The 25,055-nt window shown below is 33.6% G+C and overlaps 1 protein-coding gene across 14 annotated transcripts in view; it reads left to right on the top strand.

Moving 5' to 3' along the window:
* Nucleotides 1–21,889, top strand: part of PCDH15 (protocadherin-related 15) — a 1,021,780-nt gene extending 999,891 nt beyond the window's left edge. For 7 of the 14 annotated variants that reach the window (XM_011938771.1, XM_011938770.1, XM_011938772.1 and 4 more), the window contains one exon: nucleotides 839–3,054. In XM_011938771.1, the coding sequence (XP_011794161.1) occupies nucleotides 839–2,330 (1,492 nt within the window). In that variant the 3' untranslated portion in view covers nucleotides 2,331–3,054. Of the gene's footprint in view, nucleotides 1–838; nucleotides 3,055–12,821; nucleotides 12,893–13,776; nucleotides 13,886–14,872; nucleotides 15,898–17,553 lie in introns of those variants that run through there. The other 7 variants (XM_011938778.1, XM_011938777.1, XM_011938780.1 and 4 more) reach the window with 6 other exon arrangements.
* Nucleotides 21,890–25,055: the final 3,166 nt, after the last annotated feature.

Below are 25,055 nucleotides of genomic sequence, written 5' to 3'. Positions count from 1 at the left end.
AAGTGATTTTTTTTTTAGCATCAATCTTTTTGTTAAGGTGAGCTTTAACTAAAATTTGATCCAGATCAGTCTAAGAAATTACTGACAACACCTTTTCTGATTGGTACTATTTATGTTTTAAAACAAATTTTTCTGATTGGTATTATGTATAAGGTTTTAAAACTAAGCACAAAATTTAAACAAAGGAAAACTCTGCCACATTTCTAGTGTACATTCAGTTTCTCAATTGTGATTTTTGAACTCTGTGAGACAAACTCCCATCTGTCCTTGGTGATTCCATTCTCTTAATTTGGAGAACAGGATATTCCACATGTTGGCTCAGAGAGGAGATTACTTTTGGCTGTAGGACAGAAGTACTGACATGAGCGATAAGGGACAGGTACTGAATCAGATACAGCTAAGGATCTCCTATGCATAACAGGAAGCCCTAAGCATCCTCAGGCAAGGAAAAGATATGAAGTTGGTAGCTTTGGTGGTATTCTGCAATGGGAAGAAGTGTGATTTGTGCATAAGGGGACTGTTATGTTTGGACATGGATGCCTTGCTGTATCACACTAACTGAGAAAAACAAAAACAAAAAAATACTCTTCCAAAATAATCTAGAGATGAGGACTTGTTTTTTTCATTTACATTTCTCATTCTACTCACAACTCTAAGATTTTTCTTCCCTGCCTTTCTGAGACCAGGGACTTAAAATAATGTCTTGCTTAGGTTAGTGTTGTTTGGCCTGTGATGTTTCTAAGTATTTAATAGTAATGAGAGCCATAAAAACATCTTTCTCATGAAAGCTGTGTCACAACTGGTTTCCTCACATTTCATTATCTTCTTTTCTTTCAAGTCTTTTCCTTCTCTACCATTTTCAACAAAGCAGGGGAAATCACTCAGTCTCAGAAGACAGCAAACATCAACAAGTTGTGATGCCGTTTTCTTCCAATCCTATTGAGGCTCACAAGGCAGCTCATGTAGACGGATCACTTAAGAGCAACAAACCGAAGTCTGCAAGAACATTCACATTTCTATCTGATGAGGATGCCTTAAGTGCCCATAATCCCCTTTATCAGGAAAACATAAGTCAAGTATCAACAAATTCAGACATTTCCCTGAGAACAGATTTTGTAGACCCATTTTTACCCAAAATACAAGCCAAGAGTAAGTCTCTGAGGGGCCCAAGAGAAAAGATACAGAGGCTGTGGAGTCAGTCAGTCAGCTTACCCAGGAGGCTGATGAGGAAAGTTCCAAATAGACCAGAGATCATAGATCTGCAGCAGTGGCAAGGCACCAGGCAGAAAGCTGAAAATGAAAACACTGGAATCTGTACAAACAAAAGAGGTAGCAGCAATCCATTGCTTACAACTGAAGAGGCAAATTTGACAGAGAAAGAGGAAATAAGGCAAGGTGAAACACTGATTATAAAAGGAACAGAACAGTTGAAATCTCTCTCTTCAGACTCTTCATTTTGCTTTCCCAGGCCTCACTTCTCATTCTCCACTTTGCCAACTGTTTCAAGAACTGTGGAACTCAAATCAGAACCTAATGTCATCACTTCTCCTGCTGAGTGTTCCTTGGAACTTTCTCCTTCAAGGCCTTGTGTTTTAAATTCTTCACTCTCTAGGAGAGAGACACCTATTTGTATGTTAACTGTTGAAACTGAAAGAAATATTTTTGAAAATTTTGCCCATCCACCAAACATCTCTCCTTCTGCCTGTCCCCCTCCTCCTCCTATTTCTCCTCCTGCTCCTCCTCCTGCTCCTGCTCCTCTTGCTCCTCCTCCTGACATTTCTCCTTTTTCTCTTTTTTGTCCTCCTCCGTCTCCTCCTTCTATCCCTCTTCCTCTTCCTCCTTCTACGTTTTTTCCACTTTCCATTTCAACTTCTGGTCCCCCAACTCCACCTCTTCTACCTCCATTTACAAATCTTCCTCCACCACCTCCTTCTATTCCTTGCCCCCCACCTCCTTCAGCTTCATTTCTGTCCACAGAGTGTGTCTGTATAACAGGTGTTAAATGCAGGACCAACATGATGCCTGCCGAGGAAATTAAGTCCTCTATGACACAGCTATCAACAACAACAGTGTGTAAAACAGACCCTCGGAGAGAACCAAAAGGCATCCTCAAACATGTTAAAAACTTAGCAGAACTTGAAAAATCAGTAGCTAACATGTACAGTCAAATAGAAAAAAACTATCTACGCACAAATGTTTCAGAACTTCAAACTATGTGCCCTTCAGAAGTAACAAATATGGAAATCACGTCTGAACCAAACAAGGAGAATTTGAACAATATTGTCGAGGAAACTGAAAAGCAATCTCACAGTCAATCTACTTCACTGTAATGTTACTTTTCTTATTTTAGTTGGGCAAACCCTTTGTTGATCACAGTCTTCAAGCTGAACATCAAATTTGAACTTCAAAGAAGATTCTATTATTTTACCCCAAATTCAATGAAATGCAGTTTTTTTCTCATTTTTAATTTAAAAAGATATTAACATCATCACTACTAACTCATATAATAGATTTACCTTAATTTTTAAACTGCAAAGTAGCATAATTTGTTCTACATTTATTTGAAAAGTAAGTAATTTTAATCTCTTTCTTAGTGGGAATATGTGGGCATGAAAGCTAGATACCCAACTTAAACCAAAGGCATATCTATTATGTGGATGCAGTAACATTTACATTTAGTTTTTGAACGTAGTTTTATATGAATGTTCCAAGAAAAAAGCAGACTGTTAAAATAAGTTAAAAGCGATATCATAGGTTCTGTTTTTTCTTGAAGCCCATGTATTTGGTAAGAAGAAATACTACCAAAGTAAAATACAATGTACCTAGATTGTAGGAGATGACAGGTATAAGGTATTTCAAAATAAATCTCAGGTGCTATAACATGTAGTCATCTGTTTTCTGATGAGAACATCTTACTGTGACTTGCTTTTATCTTAGTAGTATGCTTATGGATTTGATAAATCTTATACTTTTTCAATTGCTGTCTTATTCTCTTTATTTCTCATTGTGCTTTCCCTTCCCTTCTTTATAATGAAAATAAATCTTGAGTTGTTGACTTTTGTAAGGCATTTCATTGTTCCAACAGATGTTTAAAGTGCTATTTAATTTTGCTTGTTCACATTATTAATCATCTCCTTAATTTAAATTTTTTCATAAGATGCCTTTTTTAAGGAAAGTACGATTTTCAGTTTACTAAATGAAATATAAAAAGCTTAAATAGAAAAATCAAGAGAAATGATATTTGATGAACTATCACTTTTTTTACATAGGTTTCTGCTCTTTGTTTTAAACAAAGAAGGTAAAACTTTATACTCTGGGAAGACATTTCTGTAGTTGTAGTAATAGTTCTTAGAGCTCCAACTGTTAAATTTGAACAGCATCACTGAAGCTGGGTACTATCTCTCTTCCTTCCTAAGGAAACCTGTACTTTCAATATTAGTATATAGTGTATAATATGTGACCAACAAGTAATTACTTTATTTTCCCATGAAACACATGGAATACCTTTTATTTACTGGAAGTTCACATTTTGAATGCACGTATAAGTATTTGTTTTACTCTGGAGTTTTAAGATTTTAGAAGATGTAAGTTTGCATAGAGAAGGGTACAGTTCTGAGATACAGGCAAAACTCATACCTAGTAATTAGTATTGGAAGTATATGAATATAGGTTGAGAACCCTGCAATGTAATATTTCAGAGGTTTTCTTCATCCTTCATATTTCTTCACTAATTTGAGCTGGCATTACTAATTAACAAGATCAGGCAGAAAACAATCTGTAAATCTAATTATTTTTATAGTCCATCTGCTTCAAATTCTTTTCATCCAAATCAAGAGTAATTACTTTCTTGGGGTTCTTGAACATGATTTTTTTCTTTCTTTCACTGAAAAACTTCAGTTGGAGTTTTTGTTGGCAGCTGGTCATATGCATGAGAACTTGTGCTATTTGGCGGACTCTGACAAGGTATTATTCACAATCGTGTAAGCCTTTAATGTGAGTGTGTCTTTTCTAAGCTAATATCTACCAGCTTTTTGCAAATGTAAAATTTATAGTTTCTTGATAAATCTATAAATAGTAACAAAATAAGTATAAGAAATCCAAACAACATTTTTGTGTAGATACCTACAGCCTTATTAAATTGTTACATTGCCTTTTACTATAACATTTTACTATTTGCATAATCTAAAAGTTTTATTATTACTCTATACTTTTTAATTGAAACATAGATACCCATGTATAAAACATGGGTAATGTTTTATATTAAAACTTAATCTAATCTTTTTCTGACACATCGTATTTGGAGAGTACTAATGTCATTATGAAACATTATGAAAGTCAGTTAAAATATCTTCTATATAAGACATTTTAGTATTATTTGAGTGCACAAGCCTAAATATTCTTCCTCCTCTCAAATGCTAACTGCTTACAACCTGAGAACCAGACAGTAGAAAAATAACACTTTTTTCTCAATATTTATTATGACCTTAGTGATGCATAAGAAATTATTAGATACCTTTTAAATAAAGTCTTAAGAAAGATGACCATACATTTGCCCTTATTGTTAAAAGTAAACAGTGATACATATAAATGATATAAAATAAATAATACAATTGATTATGAATTGCATGAAAAGGTGCATCAATGTTATATAAACTGGCTTTGTAAGTATCAATAGTCATGTTTTGAAAGCACACAGATAAAGTAAGTAGTGGTTCTGTTATGTACCTCTTTCAAGTAACTTTCTGCCTTTGAGCCAAGACAAGCAATACAAATAACCAAATAAAAGGCAACAAAAATGTTAATGGAAACATTAACATTTAGTTATAGTTTATCTATTGATATTTTATTTTCCACATTGATGGAAAACATTGCTAATAAAAGGAGTCAGAAGAAATATGCTAAAAACTAAAGCCTGGCTTTGGTTGGATATTTTATAAGGTATATGACTCAATTGTCACTATTAAAACCTAAATATGAGCTTTCTCTACCTGAATTATTTCTAAAAAATATAAATTTGGTAAAAGTTGAAAATGTCTACAATTCTAAAGGCTCTGGAAGGATTATCAGTGTTATAAATATTGGCAGAACCATGTAAGCACTCTACAAAGTTCGCTGCAGAACCATTTTAAAGAATAAATTGAGAAGCTTTAGTAAGCATTGTGTTTGCTTTTTTACAAACAGTTTCAATATCCAATGCATTGACCATATAAGATGCTTTCTGATCAGTAGAATTACTTTGTGAAGGCCTCAAAATTAAAAAAAAAAAAAAAAAAACATTTCTACAGAGATGGTTTTGTTGGATTTTAGCAAGTTATGCATGTGCCTCTTTGTAATAATTCTTCATTACACTGATTAATTCTACATAACATGGTTGACAGCATCAGTTTAACACTTTAGATTAACTGCTTAATAAATAACAAATAGAACATTTTCATTATTAGTAACATTCAGCTTTGAAAACTCTATATTCTTTTTTCCCCTCAAGTATAGTCAAATGTTTCACCATCTTGTGATGTGTGAACTTTATAAATCTTTATGTAATATTGAATATTTGGCTATTAAAATTCTAAAAACCTCTTCATTTAATTTCTAACATTATAATTGACCCTGAAAGTACAGTCAAGAGTTTGTATTACTTTTAGAATTAAATTGATGTAGAGAAAATATCATACAATCATTTGTAAAAATATATTCAATCATAGACATAATTTTCATCCTGTTTATTACATTCTTCATGTATAAAACATATCTTTTCTCCTAAGGATTAGTATATGTATCAATACTTGTGTACAACAGAGATCATGTATAATATTTTTTATCCCAACTGATAATAACAGAGTCAAAGTTTGTCATGATGCACTATTGAAATAAAATAGATTTTGCATGTTTTGTTGCTCACATGGAACCAGGCTCTGGGTTGATCATTATTTTAGTAATTCAGGCATGAAACCATGATCTTCCTGTTTTGATAATGCCACAAAATATATTTCCCACTGAGATAGTGTTTAGTAGAAATTATCTTTTCAGTTTTACTCAGACTTTTTTTAAAAAAGCCCTTATCTGTCATTTTATTTAATATGAAAATCTAAGATGTTTAATACTGATTTATTTATTTCTGCCTTGCAGGAGAGGTTATGGATCAGAGGTAAGGGCTTTATGGTGTTGATGTCATAACAAGCGTAGTAGGAAAGTACTTGTGTAATAGGCAAGACTAAGGTACCTTCTTTTGAACTAGGTTGTTTTCTTTGATTTCAACAGAAACGTATTAGTATCTTATGCTATTTATTTTCTTTTATATATGTTGCTTTCTTGTTTTGAGGTTTTAAGTCTGTTATTGAATGGTCAACGATCAACTTGCTTACGTTTTTAAGGATGTATTTCTTTTGTTCTGCATTACCGTTACTCAGTATTCTGACATTTCCCCAAAATTCATTTGTCTAAAGCTAGACGTCTAATTTAGAAACTAGGATTACTGCCTGTAGTCCCAACTACTTGGGAGGCTGAGACAGGAGAATTGCTTGAACTGGGAAGGCGGAGATTGCAGTGAGCCAAGATCACGCCACTGCATCCCAGCCTGGGTGACAGTGAGACTCTGTCTCAAAAAATAAATAAACAAACAAACAAACAAATAAATAAATAAATAAATAAATAGGACTACTTAACTTCTGATCTTTTTACCAGTTCAAAGCTCCATCCTATCACTGTTGAAGCTTGAGATCCTAAAGATTTTAAAAATAATCAGAATGGTAGAAAGCTCTGGGTTTTCCACTGTGTTCCTTTGATTCTGTCTTCGGAGAACCTACTAGGCATTCTGGCCAATAGTATTTGGCCAGCTGTACTGCAGGTGATGTGATCCATGAAGTCATTGTGAACCTGGTTTGATTTAGCATACAGCTTCTCAATCAAGAGAAGTATATGAGGCCAGGCGCGGTGGCTCAAGCCTGTAATCCCAGCACTTTGGGAGGCCGAGACGGGCGGATCACGAGGGCAGGAGATCGAGACCATCCTGGCTAACACGGTGAAACCTCGTCTCTAGTAAAAATACAAAAAAAAAAAAAAAAAAAAACTAGCCGGGCGAGGTGCCGGGCGCCTGTAGTCCCAGCTACTCGGGAGGCTGAGGCAGGAGAATGGCGTAAATCCGGGAGGTGGAGCTTGCAGTGAGCTGAGATCCGGCCACTGCACTCCAGCCCAGGTGACAGAGCGAGACTCCGCCTCAAAAAAAAAAACAAAAAAAAAATATGTGACCTAATAAGTATATGACCTAATTGGATTATAGTTTGGAATTCATTATGAGTAAAATAACTAACTCACTAACAACTATATTATAAAAAGGATATCCCTTCAGTCAAATGGTTGTTCTACTAGCCAGTTTAAACAGTGGGTTGGATGATGGAATTACCTCCCAGAACCTCACTACCCTCTTTTCCAATACTTAGTTTAATACGCTGTTTTCCCTCCAAAGAGTTACTAACCCCAACATTTGAATTGTGTATCTTGTTTTTATCTGTTTAAAGTCTGTATTATTATGAAACAGATCAATGATGACTGTATTAGCTTTAAATAAGTACAAGTGAAAGAAGGAAAAGTCAGGAAGCAATTCCTACCAAATCTGATAATTAATGACTTTCCTAATCATTCTGAAAACACACTTAATGTTTTAGTGCAAGAAATCCACACTTTGGTAAGGAGAAGAAATGGAGAGCATGTCTTAAATATGTTGGTAAATACATTACAACTTTATCACTTTGTGTGTTCTACTCTTCTTCCCAATGAACCTTATCATATTTAATGTGATTGGGAAGGAAAAAAAGAAGGGCAACTTAAAACAGAGTTAAACTTGATAAAAGTAATTATATGACACACAGTACTTTTAGAAACATAAATAACTCTTTGTACTGTGAAGCTTAACAAAACAAAAATCTGTATAGATTTCCTATTTATTAAGGCTATTAAATTTGTCATTAACTAAAAGAGTGATGAAATTAAAACAAATGAATTATCATTTTATGTTCCAACATAAAGAATTAGTTAAAATATTTAATGCTTTTGGTAGCTAACACATGAATAATGAATAATCCCAAGGAAACACGTTTTAAACTGTCGCCTTTTTTTCCTCTCTTCTCAATCATGATCTACCTTTCCATCTGAATTATTTTCTAAATCTTTTTCTATTTTAATTTCCTTTGACAGCAACAGCAACTGCTGAGGCCCTCTCTTCTTAAACCAGAGGTATCAATTTTCATTTTCTTTTCAACCTCACTGAGTCTTCACTGTGACTTTAAGATCTATTGTATTAATTCAGGTAGGCAGAGTGGGTGTCTGCCAATGTGGCATAATTTTAAAGGAAAATAAAAGAGTCTTTCAAAATAACTTAAAAAAAAAAAAAAAGAAACTGAGAAATCACCCCTGAAGTTGTTCCGTATTTTTAGCCTCATTCTCTGGGAATTAGACAAATAAGGCCATTATTCCTAATAAATACAATCCAATCATTGAATGAAGCAATTAATGAACCTGATCAGTAGTTACTTGTCTTAATCAATCTGAATTCATCTATCAATTCCTGACATCAGATTTAGCTTACGCAAAGTTTAAAGACAGAATGCTGATATCTGTACTTAAATATCACTCTGTGTGATTCAAAATACCACTTTTGGACACATACATTACAAATTGCCTATGGCATTTTCTTCTGCAATGTGAAGAATATTGTATAATAAATACATATTATTTTATTTACTAATGTTTATATATGTAATTAAAAATAAAAATACAGTCATCCTACCTTAATTTTATGGCAAATTTAGTATTTCATAACCTCCACTTACAAAAATTTTATTCCTTTTCCTTTAGTACAGAATTCTATCTTTGCTAAAGAAAGGCATTTCTTGGTTAGAATCTACTCTCCAAAATCTGGAGGTTGGGTGGCAGAAATATTAAACTTTTATAAGGTTTTAGCAAAAATTTCATGGAGAGGTCTCCATAAAATTTGAATTGGAAAATTCAGGGTTGAAATCCAAACACTAATTACTTTATGCAAGATCTTAGTCAAGATATACACCTGCTGAACATCAGTTTCATCTTCCATAAGATATTGGCAGTAGTATCTACTATGTAAATTCCTAACTCTACAACTGGAATGTAACAGAAAGAAATTCAGTAAATTACAATTATTGTTGTTGTTTTTGTTTTGCATCAGTATAAATGTTTATAATAATTAAATACTAATTTATGTCTTCCCTATGTGGACAGCAAAAATGAATTTTAAAAAATCACATTAAGTGCTTGATCTACCCCAAAAAATCACTTTGTAGTATGTTACTTTGCATACTTTTCTAAAATCGAGGATTCACCAACTAAGGAGTTGTTATAGTCAACTGGGACTGTGTGGAACAGCAAAAAGGGCCAGGATTCCATTGTTGGTTTAGGTTGACTCATGGATCTGACTGGTCATGAGTTCCTTCCTCGATTTTTTTTTTTGAGACAGAGTCTTGTTCTCTCGCCAGGCTGGAGTGCGGTGGCATAATCTCAGCTCACTGCAACCTCTACCACCTGGGTTCAAGCGATTCTCCTGCCTCAGCCTCCCTAGTAGCTGGCATTACAGGCACATGTCACCATGCCTAGCTAATTTTTATATTTTTAGTAGAAACGGGATTTCACTATGTTGGCCAGGATGGTCTCAATTTCTTGACCTCTTGATCTGCCCACCTCGGCCTCCCAAAGTGCTGGGATTACAGGAGTGAGCCACCGTACCCAGGCTCCTTCCTCAATTTTTTTTTTTTTTTTTTTGGAAGGACTGATGCTCTATTCATTCATGGGTGGTGAAAGCATCCAAGAGGTACCTTTTAGATTATTTCCTTCTGCTAGTTCCTATCCCTTTTTACTCAACTCAGAAATACAGAGTGACTGAATCAAGGGCTGTCTTGCTGAGTTTCCTGGGTTCCTATCCCCATCCCTTCTATCCTTATTATTACATTTTTAATGCAATTGATGTCATATGCATTGTAGCTAGCAAGCGCTGAGTGTTATTTTCCCTTTATGAAAAAAAAGTATTTATGTAAAGAAAATTATTTGATGCTGACTTCTAAAATCCAAAATCCACTTAGTTGCATTATTTCTCCATAAATATTTACTTGAAATCTTTATTTTGTCTTTCCTACTATTTCTTAATGTTGTTAAAAGTCTACTTCAAAACTGTTAGAAGTTATTTTCTCAGTATCCGTATGTATTTAATTACACATTCATTGGTCAAGCAGTTTGAAAATATTAGTTCTGAGACCTATTTCCTTCTTTTAAACCAGTATCATTACACTGGGTTTTACATACCTTGAAATTCTTAGCTTTCCTATAGAAAACATGTTTTTACAAAGTACTTAATTTGAAATAACTTAAATCTAGACTTTAACTTCGTCCCAGTTTCTTCCAGGTCTTTCTTAACCTCATTCCTTCACTATAATAAATCTTCCTATAATAAACACATTTTTGTTGAAATAAAACCTATGCCAATAAAAAAGTATAAAGCATACTATATAACTAGATGAATTTTTACAGAGTGCACATACCCTTCAAGCTCCTGTATGTCAACACCTAGATATCAGTTTTTCTTCCTCTACCACTGACCTGGCCTGTAACATATTCTTTAGTCTGTTCTTGAAATTTACATAAATAGAATGATACAATATATTTCATTGGTACTTGACCTATATTGCTCAACATTCTGTTTGGGAGATCATTTATGTTGTTGTGTGATGTAGTAGCGTGTTTTTCTCATGGACTTTTGCATTGTTTCCAGTTTGGGACTGTTACGAATAATGTGTTTTCTCACAAATGTACATGTTTCTGTTGGGTATTTAACTATAAATTTAAGTTCTGTGAAAGAAGAAATGATTATATTTAATTTAGTACTATTGCCAAACGTATTCTAAAAAGTTTTACCAATTAGTAATCTCTCGAGACGTAGATGAGAGTTTTAGTTGTTCTGTGTCCCTGCAAATACATAGTATTGTTCATCGTGGGTTTTTCTAAATATTAGTCATTCTGGTGAATAAACTATACTAGTTTTAACATCAAACTTGGATTCCTTTAGAGTAGGTTCACAAAGTATTTGTAAACTGCAAAATTGTAAGATAGAAGAGGTAATGCAAACGTAAATACCTACAGGATCTAGGGTAGTAATGTAAGTGAATGGAGTTTATTAGACACAAAGCAGTATCAGATGGCAGATTTCATAATGACTAAGGTGTAAATGTAGAAAAATGTTGGAGATACTGTCTTAAACAGGAGAGAACATGCTTACTGTAAAAATTAACCTGCTCAACTAGATTCTTGGAATGTAAAAATATGATCCTAGTGTTTCCATCTTTTTATTTTTCAAGAGAAACCAACATCCACATTTTTGACGTCATTTTCTGATTAGCACTGTAACAGTAATGAATTCAATTTTTAAAAATGATGTTGGCCACACCAAGCACAACTGAGGATCCTTGTCCATATCGATCATGCGGGCTGCAAATTTCCACACTTTGTAAATGACATATTTGTGCCCTCAGAGGAGGGCATTTTTTTCCTGACTCATTACTATTCCTGTATCAACAAAATTAAATTTTTATAAATAATAGATGATATAAATATGTACCAATCTATTTTCCTGTGAGTACCTATCCTTTTCCCTCTCTTCACTTATTCCATTGCAAAATAAATTTGGTTAACCTTTGCCATTTAACCTGCTTAACATGTTAAAGTAGAATTGAAAAGGGAAATGTAGAGAAATTATATTTGATAGTTATCAGAAACTGTCTTCACATGTATGTCTCGAGAAAAACATCTTTCTCTAAGAGTAGAGTTTGACAAAAGTCTGTATGTTTAGAGTTTAGAACTAGAAATATTAAAAGTGCCTCTATTCTAACAAATTCTTTTTTTCCTTTAAAAGCCTTAAATTTAGAGGCGGGGCGCATTAGCTCATGCCTGTAATCCCAGCACTTTGGGAGGCCAAGGTGGGGCGGATCACGACGTCAGGATGGAGACCATCCTGGCTAACACCGTGAAACCCCGTCTCTACTAAAAACACAAAAAATTAGCCACGCGTGGTGGCGGCGCCTATAGTCCCAGCTACTCAGGAGGCTGAGGCAGGAGAATGGCGGGAACCCGGGAGGCGGAGCTTGCAGTGAGCCGAGATAGCGTCACGGCTCTCCAGCCTGGGCGACAAAGCAAGACTCCATCTCAAAAAAACAAAACAAAACAAAACAAAAACCCTTAAATTTAGAGTTAGCAGTATGTTTTAAAGTATAAACATCCTTGGGAAGCATTACACATTAACTTCTTGTTATCAGATGATTTTATCAGAACAGTTTTAAAGAATCGAAGAATACTGGGTACGAGGAAACTGTTAGTGGGGAGATGAAAACAATGCTGTAGATAGTGTTATAATTTTTCTTAAGGTCAACATCACATACTAATTTAACTTAAAATTGAGTTAAATATTAACTGTCTATTGATAATTTTAAAACACATTCAACAAGTGAAAATGCTCATCTGCAAGCTTTAACAGATTTGCCATTAGGAAAAATCTACTTTTTCCCCTTCAGGTCAAATTATATAACCTTATTTTGTATCAAATAGTTACAGCCAGAAAAAAAAAAAATGAATAGGTTTGACTAACACTTTTAAATAGAGTTATTTTAATTGCTTTAACTGACACTTGTATTTAACGTTATTTTGGCAGGAATGTTTTGAGAATCATCGAATTCTAGGTGTGGAAATCTGACTTTGAGCTGAAACGTGATAAGAATTTGTTTTCAAATGCAATTTTTCTTTTTGAACAATAGGAATTATCCATGGAGTCTGGAATTGATCCTGGCCAGGAATATGGACAAGATTATTACAGTTATGAGCATGGGTACATCTTCAGATTTTTTAATTCAGATTCTTATTTTAATATTTTATTAATAGGAAACTATTAAATGATTATTATTACTAGAATTTGTTTGTAATGTCATGTCAATCTCGCTAGTATAATATCTGAAAATGAATAGTATATCAAGCTTTAATTTTAACCAAGTTTTAACCATTTTTCTATATTGAGTTCCATATTGATATTTTACATTGACATTGATTGCAATTCTAGAAATGCGATAAAATTATTCAAAATTATTTATATGGGAAATAGATATCAAACATATTTGCTCAATTCCTAAATTCACCATTTCTTTCGTATGAGATGTTAATGTTTTATCTGATCAGTTTAAAGGTTTGCCCAAGAGCAGTTGGGAAGCAGAAAACATACCTTAGAATTCACTGATAAGTGTCTCAAAAGTCACTTATACACATATAAATTAGCTGCTTTCAAAAAAAATACTGTAGAAAATTGTGAAGACCATTACAGACCATGTTTGAAGCAACTTTTTGCTACCAAGGTACAGATTTTGTGTTGTGAATGAGCCATTACACTTTTCCAAAGTATCTATTTTGTGTTCTGGATTGTTCAGCTAGTTAAGCCACAATATGGCTTTTTCCTCGTTTTAGTTTCTCCAAAAACAAGTATCTGAAATAACTCCACTGTCTTTATTGTTATTCCAGGGTACCATTATGGCAAAAATCACTGGCCATGAGGTAGCAGTTCTTACTCTATAGTTTTGTAACTAGTTTACAGGGAGCCTGATAGGTGCTGTGTAAATATCTATCTATTGAATGGTGGAAGAGAAAGAAGGAAACAGATCACTCATGGTAGATTCTGCAGAAATCACATGACAAACTGTTTCAAGCTGTAAGTTTATATTTCAGGTATGAAATGCCTCAATATGGGAGTCGCCGTCGATTGTTACCACCAGCTGGACAAGAGGAATATGGTGAGGTGGTTGGTGAAGCTGAGGAAGAATATGAGGAGGAAGAGGTAATTACTATAATTTTATTATGTAAGATAATCCAAGAAAAAATATTGTTTAACCCTACATGACTAACAGCTATAGAACATTTCAACTTTTAGAAATTCCTTTCGTTTAGCACATATTTTCCATAGAAATTTAACAATGCTGACTATTTCATTGCCTTGTCTTTGGAGGAAAATTAATTCTTGATAATTTAATTTATGTTCTTGTAAAAGTGTTAAACATTTGGAAAGGCCAAAATAAAAATATGTTTCCTAAAATTCTAAATCATGCTCCATAAAGATATTATAATCAAATATATTTTAAAGTTCTGCAATACAAAGGTTATTTTTGTTCCCACATTATCTAGCAAACTAAAAGTCATGAAAAAATATACTCCCCACCTTTCAATTATCAGAGAAAAGTAAATTATTTCCACTAATAATTTTCAAGGAATGATGTAATTTATGTTTAAATTAGCATGACTCATTTCTATAAAATTCTTATACTTTGTCTTCACTATTTACTTGGCAAATGTATACAAAAACAACACTAACAAAAAATAAATGTCACTGTGGCTTTAACATGTGTAAAATGTCATAAAATAGATTTATCATAAAATAAGATAAATCGTCATATTTTCATGATTATTGAAAATTTAATTCAAGGGAATATAGAAAGCTATTAACCAAAGTCTAGTGACAGAAGAAGGAAGAGGCAATAATTCTTTCTTTTTTATTTGATCTAAGATGAAAAATAAACTTTGAGTAACAAGAAGGAAATTAATATATTCGGGTATTGTAAAGTATAAGCTAATACAAAATAATTTACTTTCTCTTAATCACCTTCTGTCTATATGCAGTAGAAATTTTTGTGATTGTTTTCTTAAGCCAGTTATATAACATGCATGAAGCTATCACCCACAGATTCATTCCTGCGTAACTTATGTGGGACAAAGTCATATCATAGCTATCTCCAAGCTGACACTTCAATTGCATTTTCACAATTTTCAGGAAGAGCCAAAGAAAATTAAAAAACCAAAAGTTGAAATTACAGAGCCTAGTGAGGAGGAAGAAGTAGTTGTAACTATCGAAAAACCACCAGCAGCTGAACCTACATACACAACATGGAAGAGAGCCAGGATATTCCCCATGATTTTTAAGAAAGTTAGAGGATTAGCTGATAAAAGAGGAATCGTTGAACTTGAGGGTGAAGAGTGGCGGAGACGCCTTGAGGAAGACGATAAAGATTATTTGAAACTCACTCTGGACCAAGAGGAAGCAACAGAAAGCACTGTAGAATCAGAGGAGGAATCCTCCAGTGACTATACTGAATACAGTGAAGAAGAGTCTGAGTTCAGTGAGTCTGAGACTACAGAAGAGGAATCTGAGTCAGAGACACCCTCTGAGGGGGAGGAGAGCTCTACCCCTGAATCAGAAGAATCCGAATCCACAGAGTCAGAAGGAGAAAAAGCAAGGAAAAACATTGTGCTTGCAAGAAGAAGGCCCATTGTTGAGGAGGTCAAGGAAGTCAAGGGTAGGAAAGAGGAGCCACAAGAAGAACAAAAAGAACCTAAGGTGGAAGAAGAAGAACACTCAGAAGAAGAAGAAAGTGGACCCGTCCCTCTGGAAGAAAGTACAGACCTTGAAGCTCAAGATGTCCCTGAAGAGGGCAGTGCAGAATCAGCTTCGGTGGAAGGAGGCGTGGAAAGTGAGGAGGAATCAGAGTCAGGTAGTAGTAGCAGTAGTAGCGAAAGTCAGTCTGGAGGTCCATGGGGCTATCAGGTGCCAGCGCATGACAGAAGCAAGAATGCAAACCAAAAGAAGTCACCAGGAGCAAACTCTGAAGGTTACAATACAGCACTTTAAAAGAGATCACAGTAGGTGGGAGTTTTGCTGTGATGAGTGCTCTCGCGTGCAGTGCCTTCTGTGTGTTCTCCAAAGTGACATTTGAAAGGGAGGAAATTGATCATGATTTTGATATGACTTATGATCAGAAGCATGCCAGAAAAGTGAATATATATGCTGTCCAAATCGATTTGTATATTAGACTGTATTAGAGTAAAACTGACTAATCCTTCCTACATTCGTAAATCAGAACACATGCAATCAGCTAATCAATATTTAATATTTACTGGTAGGATTTTTGTTAATGCAGTGTGGCATTACGTATTATCAGTGACACTCTGTCTATTGGAATGGCATATATATATATATATATATATACACACACACACACTGTATATATATGTTTTTATATCATCTTTCAAAATAAATACTAAGACAAGCTTCAAAAAATTGTATCTTTAACAGTCTACTTTTGCATATATGTACATTTCAACTGGCAAAGGTATTATAAAAATTATGAACATCTTCAAATAAGTTTGTATCTGCAACTTCAAATATTAAGAGTTCAATAACACCTTTCAATTAAAAATTATTACAGCTTATTTTCTGTAATTATGAGCTACAGTGGATTTAAAAATAAATGTAGCAGTTATAATTTTTTTCTAGGTAATAAACTATAATTTTGAAATATAGTTCTGAAAATCAGAATGCATACAATGTGTTGATAGTTCACATATTCCAAAAATGCAATATTATTTTGAGAAAAACACAGTATTGCTTAACCCTTGCTTCTTGTTATTTTTCATGTTGATTGGTGAAAGTCAAATGAATTTGTGAAAATGTCCAGTTGCTTACAAAAGGAAAGTTTAGTATAATTAGCTTTCAGTTTTGTGTATTACTAGGTAAATGATGCAGACTGAGAAGATATTTTCTTTTTTTTTGAGACGGAGTCTTGCTCTGTCGCCCAGGCTGGAGTGCAGTGGCACGATCTCGGCTCACTGCAAGCTCCGCCTCCCGGGTTCACGCCATTCTCCTGGCTCAGCCTCCTGACTAGCTGGGACTACAGGCGCCCGCCACCGCGCCCGGCTTATTTTTTGTATTTTTAGTAGAGACGGGGTTTCACCGTGGTCTCGATCTTCTGACCTTGTGATCCACCCGCCTCGGCCTCCCAAAGTGCTGGGATTACAGGCTTGAGCCACCGCGCCCGGCCTGAAGATATTTTCTTTTAAGTTAGTGTATTTAATTGGGCAACCCAGAAAACCAGGCTACATCAAGTAAATAAATGCATTAAATTATACATCAAGTAAATAAATAAAGTCAAGTAAATAAATGCATTGAATTATACAAAGTGCATTAAATTATACAAAAGTTTTGGCTAACTAGAGAATACATGAAAAATTAGAATCATGTGGTTTAAAAATATTTTTAAAATATTGGGAATAGAAGCGTTAATATGAACAGAATATACTAAAGCTGTTCATTCCTTTCAGTTTAACTTTCCTGAATAGTATAGCAGCTGTCGAATAGTGGATCAGCTCCTTAAATAAAAGGAATACATTTTTTTCCATGTGGATCGGTAATTTGATCTAAAAGAATACATGTGTTTCCTGAAATGTCTGCTTTCCAACTCAACAATACATTTTTCAAACATTAATAAGCTCTGAAGCCAATAAAGGATTAGTGAAAAGAAATGCATGCTAATAAAGACTGGCTTCCTTCTATCTCTCTTGAGTGATTTACTTTTGATAGCTTTCTAAATGTCATGATTTTGGATTTCACAGGCAATGTAATTGTTGCCTTTTTAATTTATTTGATAGTGACTCACATATTTTTGTTTATTTTGTCAGTGGGCAAGAAAAAGAATGATCAAGTTAGTTGTAGATCGAGAGTACGAAACCAGCTCAACTGGAGAAGACAGCGCTCCTGAATGTCAAAGAAACCGTCTTCACCATCCTAGTATCCACAGTAATATCAATGGCAATATATATATTGCACAGAATGGTTCTGTGGTGAGAACCCGCCGTGCCTGCCTCACGGACAACTTAAAAGTTGCTTCCCCTGTTCGATTGGGAAGGCACTTTAAGAAACTAGACAAGTTGGCAGTGACACATGAGGAGAATGTGCCTCTGAACACATTATCAAAGGGGCCATTTTCTACTGAGAAAATGAATGCAAGACCAACTCTGGTTACATTTGCCCCTTGCCCTGTGGGGACTGACAGTACAGCGGTGAAGCCACTAGGGAACAGGCTGAAAAGCACAGTTGAACAGGAGTCCATGATTGACAGTAAGAACATCAAGGAGGCTTTGGAATTTCATAGTGACCACACACAGTCCGATGATGAAGAGCTTTGGATGGGCCCCTGGAATAACCTCCATATACCAATGACAAAACTGTGACCAATTTTTTTAAAAGATATTTTAATTTTTACTTCCGTTTTTAATAAACTGTGCTTTTTATTGTCACTGAGAAGACAATGTATGGAATTTATATCATGCACACAAGCTAAAACTTTGAACAATATGCTTTAAAATTTTAAAAGAGACAGATTTGCATTCACATTGTTATCAATTAATTGTTTTTCCCAGAAAATCCTTCTGGACATACTTTCACTAAATAACCTATCGTTTAAACATTTAGCTGTTTTGTTGGGTCTTGAATATTTTTCGTTTTAATAAACAAGAAATAATTACTAAGTAATCATTTATATTTTATTAATTAACATAGATTGTGCTTCGTTTCTAGCGCCACAAAACCTTTTTAGTATATGTAATTTTATTTTCCATAGCCAAAAGGGCAAAAAGGAAATAGAGGATATTTACAGGCAATGAGTTTATACAGCTGTTGTCTATACTGCCCTAATTTTTAAAATGAAAGCTAGAATTGCAAAGTAAAGTAAATGAGGGAATCACCTGTAAATTATTTTAAATCATGAGCTTGTTTTCTTTATTGTCCAGTATAAAGATTTTCACATTTTACCATAAATACATTTATATCTTGACCCTTTAGGAAACCACTTGAAGTCATACGTCTTTTTATCAATATTATTTACAATATTCTCTGGTCCCTCCATCTCATATCAAATATGTTAGATAATTAAGTTTAATCACTTGAGGTTAAATAATTGTTTGGAGCAACATGGAAATCTCACCATTAGCAAAAGCTTTTAGGGAAGTGAGAAAGGTTCTAGTAAGCAATAACGCATCTAGAATGACAATTTCATAATGGAAGACATGGTGAGAATAGGGAAGTCTCCCATTAATGTCACTAGACTTTCATAGTTTGTAAACCCAGCATATCAAGAGTAAAGGAATTTGGCAGGGTCGAAATTTATATAATATAGGAAGCCTATAAAGGCTATGAATTCATAACTTCAAATGTTGTGTTTAACTTCTTCCATTTTCAGTTTATTTATAGAATATGTTAATGCACATATTTATGTGCCTAAAATCCAGAACCAGGAAATCATTGCCTGGGCATTTTTTTACAATCAAAGAACATAGTCTTGATTTTTTACCATTGAACAAAGCACAGTGTTTAATCATAAATAGAAATGAAAACAGAATATCCTTTAAAAAACTTGCCTTGTGTGTTGCTTATTTTCCAGATGTAAAAAGAATGAAACAATATAGATTAAGAGAATTCAGAATTCTATTGACTATTACTTAGTATGATATAGATGTAGCTCACTTCAAATTTTGCACAGTATTGACCAAGTTCAGGTTTTAATGAAATTTCCTCATGCATGCTTAATATATGGTTGAAGGATTGAATAATGCACTATTATTTATTCCCCTCTTACATGTTTCACATCTTAAAAATTGTTTATTATTATGCTATTTCCTTATTTCCAAAGTGAATGAATTGTATTAATATAAACCTCCCAACTTGTAAGAGTAGTATGTTTTTACTTCAGATTTCCAAGAAAATATTTGAGATCAAATACAGTAACATCTCATCTACCTTATTTTATTGAAAATTAATGCATTCCATACCCTTGCAAAACACACACACACACACACACACACACAAACCTAGTGGCATCAGCTAGGAGACTAGAAACATAGAATCATGACCATACTTCCTAGTCTACAAACCAGCATCCACATTTGCAAAAGAGCCTAAGGTGGTTTATATGCATATTAAATTTTGGAAGCAATGAAGTCTGGGGCTTATTCCTTCAAGCACCAAAGCAATGGTTTTTAGTATAGGATACTTTGTATAGGAATTAGATTGAGCGTGTATTTCCCTACTAATTCAATCAGAGGTCATCGAACATAATTTAATATTATCTTGATACCCCTAGATCATCTCAGTCAGCATCCCATGATATTCTCCTATATACAGCTTCATATTGTGTTTTTGTCCTTTGATTTCTGGCTGTGACATTTAACTTATTCTGTTATTGTGCCTTTCTCACAGTTTTTTTTTTTTTTTCTTTCAGTTTACAGCTTCTAGTACCCTGGTGGGAAAGTTTGTGTTTTTTGTTTGTTTGTTTTGTTTTCTTATTATTGAAAAATCATGAAGCTTAAGATGAGAATTAGGTACATGGATTCTAGCAAATGTTTTGCGACTCTTAGATGCTTTTTTTGGTTACCAGTAGATTTGGAAATCTGATGTTGGCGGAAGTCTCATGGCCTGATATATGAGATGTCACTGTATTTTAAACTACATTTTTTATGAGAAAATATGCAAAATTTTACAAACCACTTAGTATACACATTTCAGTAATTTAAACTTGATTATTTCATTACAAACAATCATGAAGTCAATCTATTACTTAATGGAGATAGCATAAAGAGAAGCAGAATTTACACAGAGCAACCAAACCAAATATTTGGTCAGTATATTTTTGGTAGACAGAACAGCAAAATTATTACTAACTAAATAAATCCGAATCAATTAAATAGTTAATAGAAATTTCACTAGTCTATAAATCCCTGACTCAGGATTAAAACTGTGGAACCCAGAAGAAATACCCAAGTATGTTTAATCTTAAGAATACTTCATATAAATAATGTTTCAATGTAAATATTTATAAAGAAATTGATTGTTATTTTTCCTAGAAAGGTGTAGGAAGGTTTCCTTGTTGTTCTCAATCATCACTAGCTTCAGTCAGGCAGAAGAAACAGCAGGTCTTGGCTAATCAAGATGAGAACAGATGATGTAATGACTGATATTGCAACCCATTGATTTTAGGTCTTGTGGGCATTAAGGGAAAGCAGAGGAAGAATGAGAAACTATGGTCAGAGTGACACAGGACATTTGTGACAATGACCATCGAATCAGAGATGTTAATCTCCCTCTCTCAATTTGTCTTTTTCACTAATTACAGACTCTGAGAGTTGTAATAGAATTGCAACTGTAGGTTGGCCAAAACCATCTTTTTAAAATACAGAAAAAAGTTTGCCTTGAATTTTATATGTGCTATGTCATTCATGTTATTATCACATTGTTCACAGGGATGTTAAAACCTATTATTTACTTAAGTGGTTGTTCCAAAGGTGATTCAGTAGTTACTATAAAATATTGTTTAAAAACATTTTTATATCATAGAGCCATAAGTAATTGAATATTGACTCTTGAGGGAAGACATTGTCTTTCGTTTATTTCATGAGCTTTGATTTTTCTCTTTCTCTGCTTCACCTTCTTCGTTTTATACCATAAGTGAGATTTATATACCACTTGAATTTAATTAGTAAAATAGGCAAAAAGTGCTAATAATCTATTCTCAGGGCAGATGCCTATTGGTGCCTGCAAATTACACAGCGATAAGGCTGAGGGATAGGTTCAAAATAATACTGAGTACTTACACATTTTATTGATAGTTTCTTTCTATTCCCAAATGGTATGTGAAATTTTTGTTCTATTTTTTTTTATTGGTTTTCAGTAGTTAACTCTGATCTTTATCATAAGAATCTTTAGTTATAGATTGGTATGTTTTTCATTGCAATCTACTTTAAATTTGTGGTCAGTTAAGCACATGTATGGAAGATTCAAATACTGTCTATAGTTTGAAAAATCTATCGACACCTTCACTGCTTTCCAATTTCTTTATCCAAATACCTGTTCTTCCTTAACAAATATTATGTTACTGTATGAAGAATCTGAATTAGAAGTTTTAAGTTAAAATGCATTGTTATTCACTACACAATGTTTCAAAAATAAATTTTCATTTGAAAAGATGATTTCTCATTACTCTGTCAGGTGGGGATAAAAATCAGTAACTATTTTCACATTTACATGTTGAGTATTTCAGCCTGATAATAAAAGCCTGCTCTGCAACCTCTTATCTTAGAACAATGTGGAGGAAATAAGTGTATTTTAAAACTTCTACCCATTCTTTTCTCGTTTCAGTCATGTACTCATGCCACCAAGTTCTAAGAAGAGTGGAAACTGTGTTTCCTAACATACCACCTATTCATTTATATAAAAAAAATGTAATTACATGAACGTTAAGGTTTTCACATATGATCAGTTTATTATGCTTATAGAAATGCTAAATGACAGCATAAATGTGGCAAGAAGCAGAGTCAACATGAAGTTATATTCTGCATTTTAACATGGTTGAGTCTGACATTTCAGAGACTCATAATTTAACTCTCTCTACCCCCAGCTCCCACCCTCTATCTGTCTCCTTCGCTGTTAAAATATGTTCCTATTTCTCTGGTCACATGCAGCTTCCTGACTTTCTAATGCAGTTGATGATATAATAATTTCAATTGTCTTTTATCTCAAATAATCAGGAATGAGAGAAATAAATTTTCTAAAACAGCCAACTTGGACATAGATGGAATTCTTGGTCCATTGCCTTTTTTCTCTGCAATTGTAGAAGAGAATTTTATATATCTACGTATTTCCAGTACCCAGCATACCTACTTGCATAAACAATGCTGCTGAGAACAATATTGCATTAAATAGAATGAAGTAATTCTAGCCCTATCACCATTTAACCTTTGGCACATCATTTTATAATTTATCCTTATAGAAAAAATTGTAAAATGGTAATAATAACATCCACTTCAATTAAGAGATAAAATCAGATATTTAATCTGAACATATTGTGATTGCTATAAAGGTATATGTACAGAATAAAAGATTACAAAATTGCCTTCATGTTCTTCTCCACAGATTTAGCCAGAGTCTAATATTTTCTGGCAAAATGCCAGTGTAAATTTTATTGACCTACCTTACATAGTAGATAATTTAAGTTATAAGAAAATACAATGTCTTCCCCATGCTAATACATGTATATGTTTTTAAAGAGAAGTAAAATAAACCTGTAGTGCTTTTTGTCTTTTGAATTGGCCTATTGCATAGTTTAAAATTTTAAAAAGCAAACACTGTTAAAAAGAGCACCACACAAAATCTTGGCTACACTGAAGACTGTTCAGCAGCTTCATGTCTGTGAACGTAAGGAAATACTTAGAAGTCTGTCCTAAAATATGTCATATTTCAATTTAAATACTTACCCTAAATATGCATTTAATGTAGAGTAATTGCTGAATTAACACTGGCTCTTTTGGATTTGTTGTAAAAGAGGCTAGGTTTCTTTCAAAATCTAGACCATGCTTACCTGTTCTTTCTCTCTAATCCCAGCAGCATTATTTACATAAATAAGCCTACTGACAAAAGCTGATTTTAAAATATCAATGTCTATAACTCTGTATGTATCCCCTTTGTTTTCTATTCCCCATCAAATTTCTTTACCTTGCCATCTTCTATAAAAGACTCTGAATTTTCTAACCTTGTAAAAATATCAGTTATAGTCCAATGAGAAGAAAAGGGGGCATTTTAGCTAGCTAAAGTATATGTACACGATGTAAATCAATATCTACTTATATTTAAATTAGGTACAAAAACATTTAAATTCATAGAAATAAAACAGTATATCAATATCAACATACTGATTTTTATGGACTCTTACATGTCATATTTTATTTATCCTATTGAATTAACGTCAATATTAGATGCCACATCTTTTCTCCAGAGGTACAAGCACTCATTCACATAATATTAAGACAGTTTGGGGTCTTTCTGAGTGATGATGGCTAAACAGGTAGCCTAAAGGTGTATATTCTGATGGAACAAATGTTTGCCTTTTAAAAGCAAATCATGCATACCATAAGACTGTTAAAATCAATATAGAAAGCCTTATTTATACTAACATGTATAGTTGAGCTATCATAACTATAACTTAGATTGTGGAGTAATAAGTATAGGCTAAAAAGTATCTATATTGCATCATTAGATTAGTATCAGATTCCTGTTACTGGGAGCAAAGTTTACCCAAAGAACCATTATCCTTGACATCAAGGAAGACATAATTTGCCTAAGCTACCAACATGTCATTAACCCGTCATTTTCCAGTGTTAGTAACTACAGGGGGGCTTAAAGGATTAATCTTGGCCTCTAGTAATTCTTTTGTTACCATACTACATTGATCACACCCTAGCCTTTTTTATTTCATTTTCATAACTACAAAATTAGTTTGGCTATCAGTATCCTAGGGTCTTTTTTAGCAGAAGCTGAAATAATGGACACAAAATTCCCTTGAAACCAGCACTGCAACTGTGGTTTACAGAACCAGCTGCTGTGCCCACCTCATGCCTGTGCTACTTATTTAGACCCCATTTCAGAACAAAAAGGTCTTAGGGTGATTTACAAAACTGCATACACTACAAAAGAAGAAATAAAGGTGAAAGAATTAGACAAAAGGAAAATAGAGAAGAGTAAACATGGGGCTTGGGTTAGCATTCACACTTATGCCCTCATGGTTCCATACCTTAAATATGTAGGTTACATATATAGCTCTAATCTCCCAGACATCAGATCAAAAAAGAAAAACAGGATTAGTTACAGGATTCATAGTGTGCATAAAGTTAGAAACAATTAATGATGAAAAGTCAGCTTTGCCTGCTACCAGGACCTGAGAGAAATTTTTCCTAAGGGTCTTTATTAAAACTATGCTATAATATATATTGGCTTAGTAGGGGTCATTCAAATTTTATTTCTTTGCTTCTTAACATCAGCCTTTCCTCCAGGAGATCTTCAAGTGTTTGACTCTATCATCCTATTATCAACGCCTCTTAAAATGACTGCTGAAAGGGTAGATTGCCAGAATATTTTCTACTCTCACTAGCATTCTTTCTTGCCAAAAGATTTATATTAATCCTATTTAATGAAGTTACCAAAGGCCAGGTTGTAAAGGTCTGTACAGTTCTGTAACTGTGCTGTTTGCTGATGATAGTGTATGTAAATGCAGACCTATTTCTTCAGAATACAGATTTTTTTTTTCCCTTGAAGTTCTAGCCCAATTATAGGGAACTTTTTTTAGAGAAATGAAACT

This window comes from Colobus angolensis, unplaced genomic scaffold, assembly GCF_000951035.1.
Source record: "Colobus angolensis palliatus isolate OR3802 unplaced genomic scaffold, Cang.pa_1.0 Scaffold177, whole genome shotgun sequence".
Classification (NCBI taxonomy): domain Eukaryota; kingdom Metazoa; phylum Chordata; class Mammalia; order Primates; family Cercopithecidae; genus Colobus; species Colobus angolensis.
The sequence above is the reverse complement of the archived record's forward strand: the minus strand, read 5'-3'. Positions and strand labels throughout refer to the sequence as shown.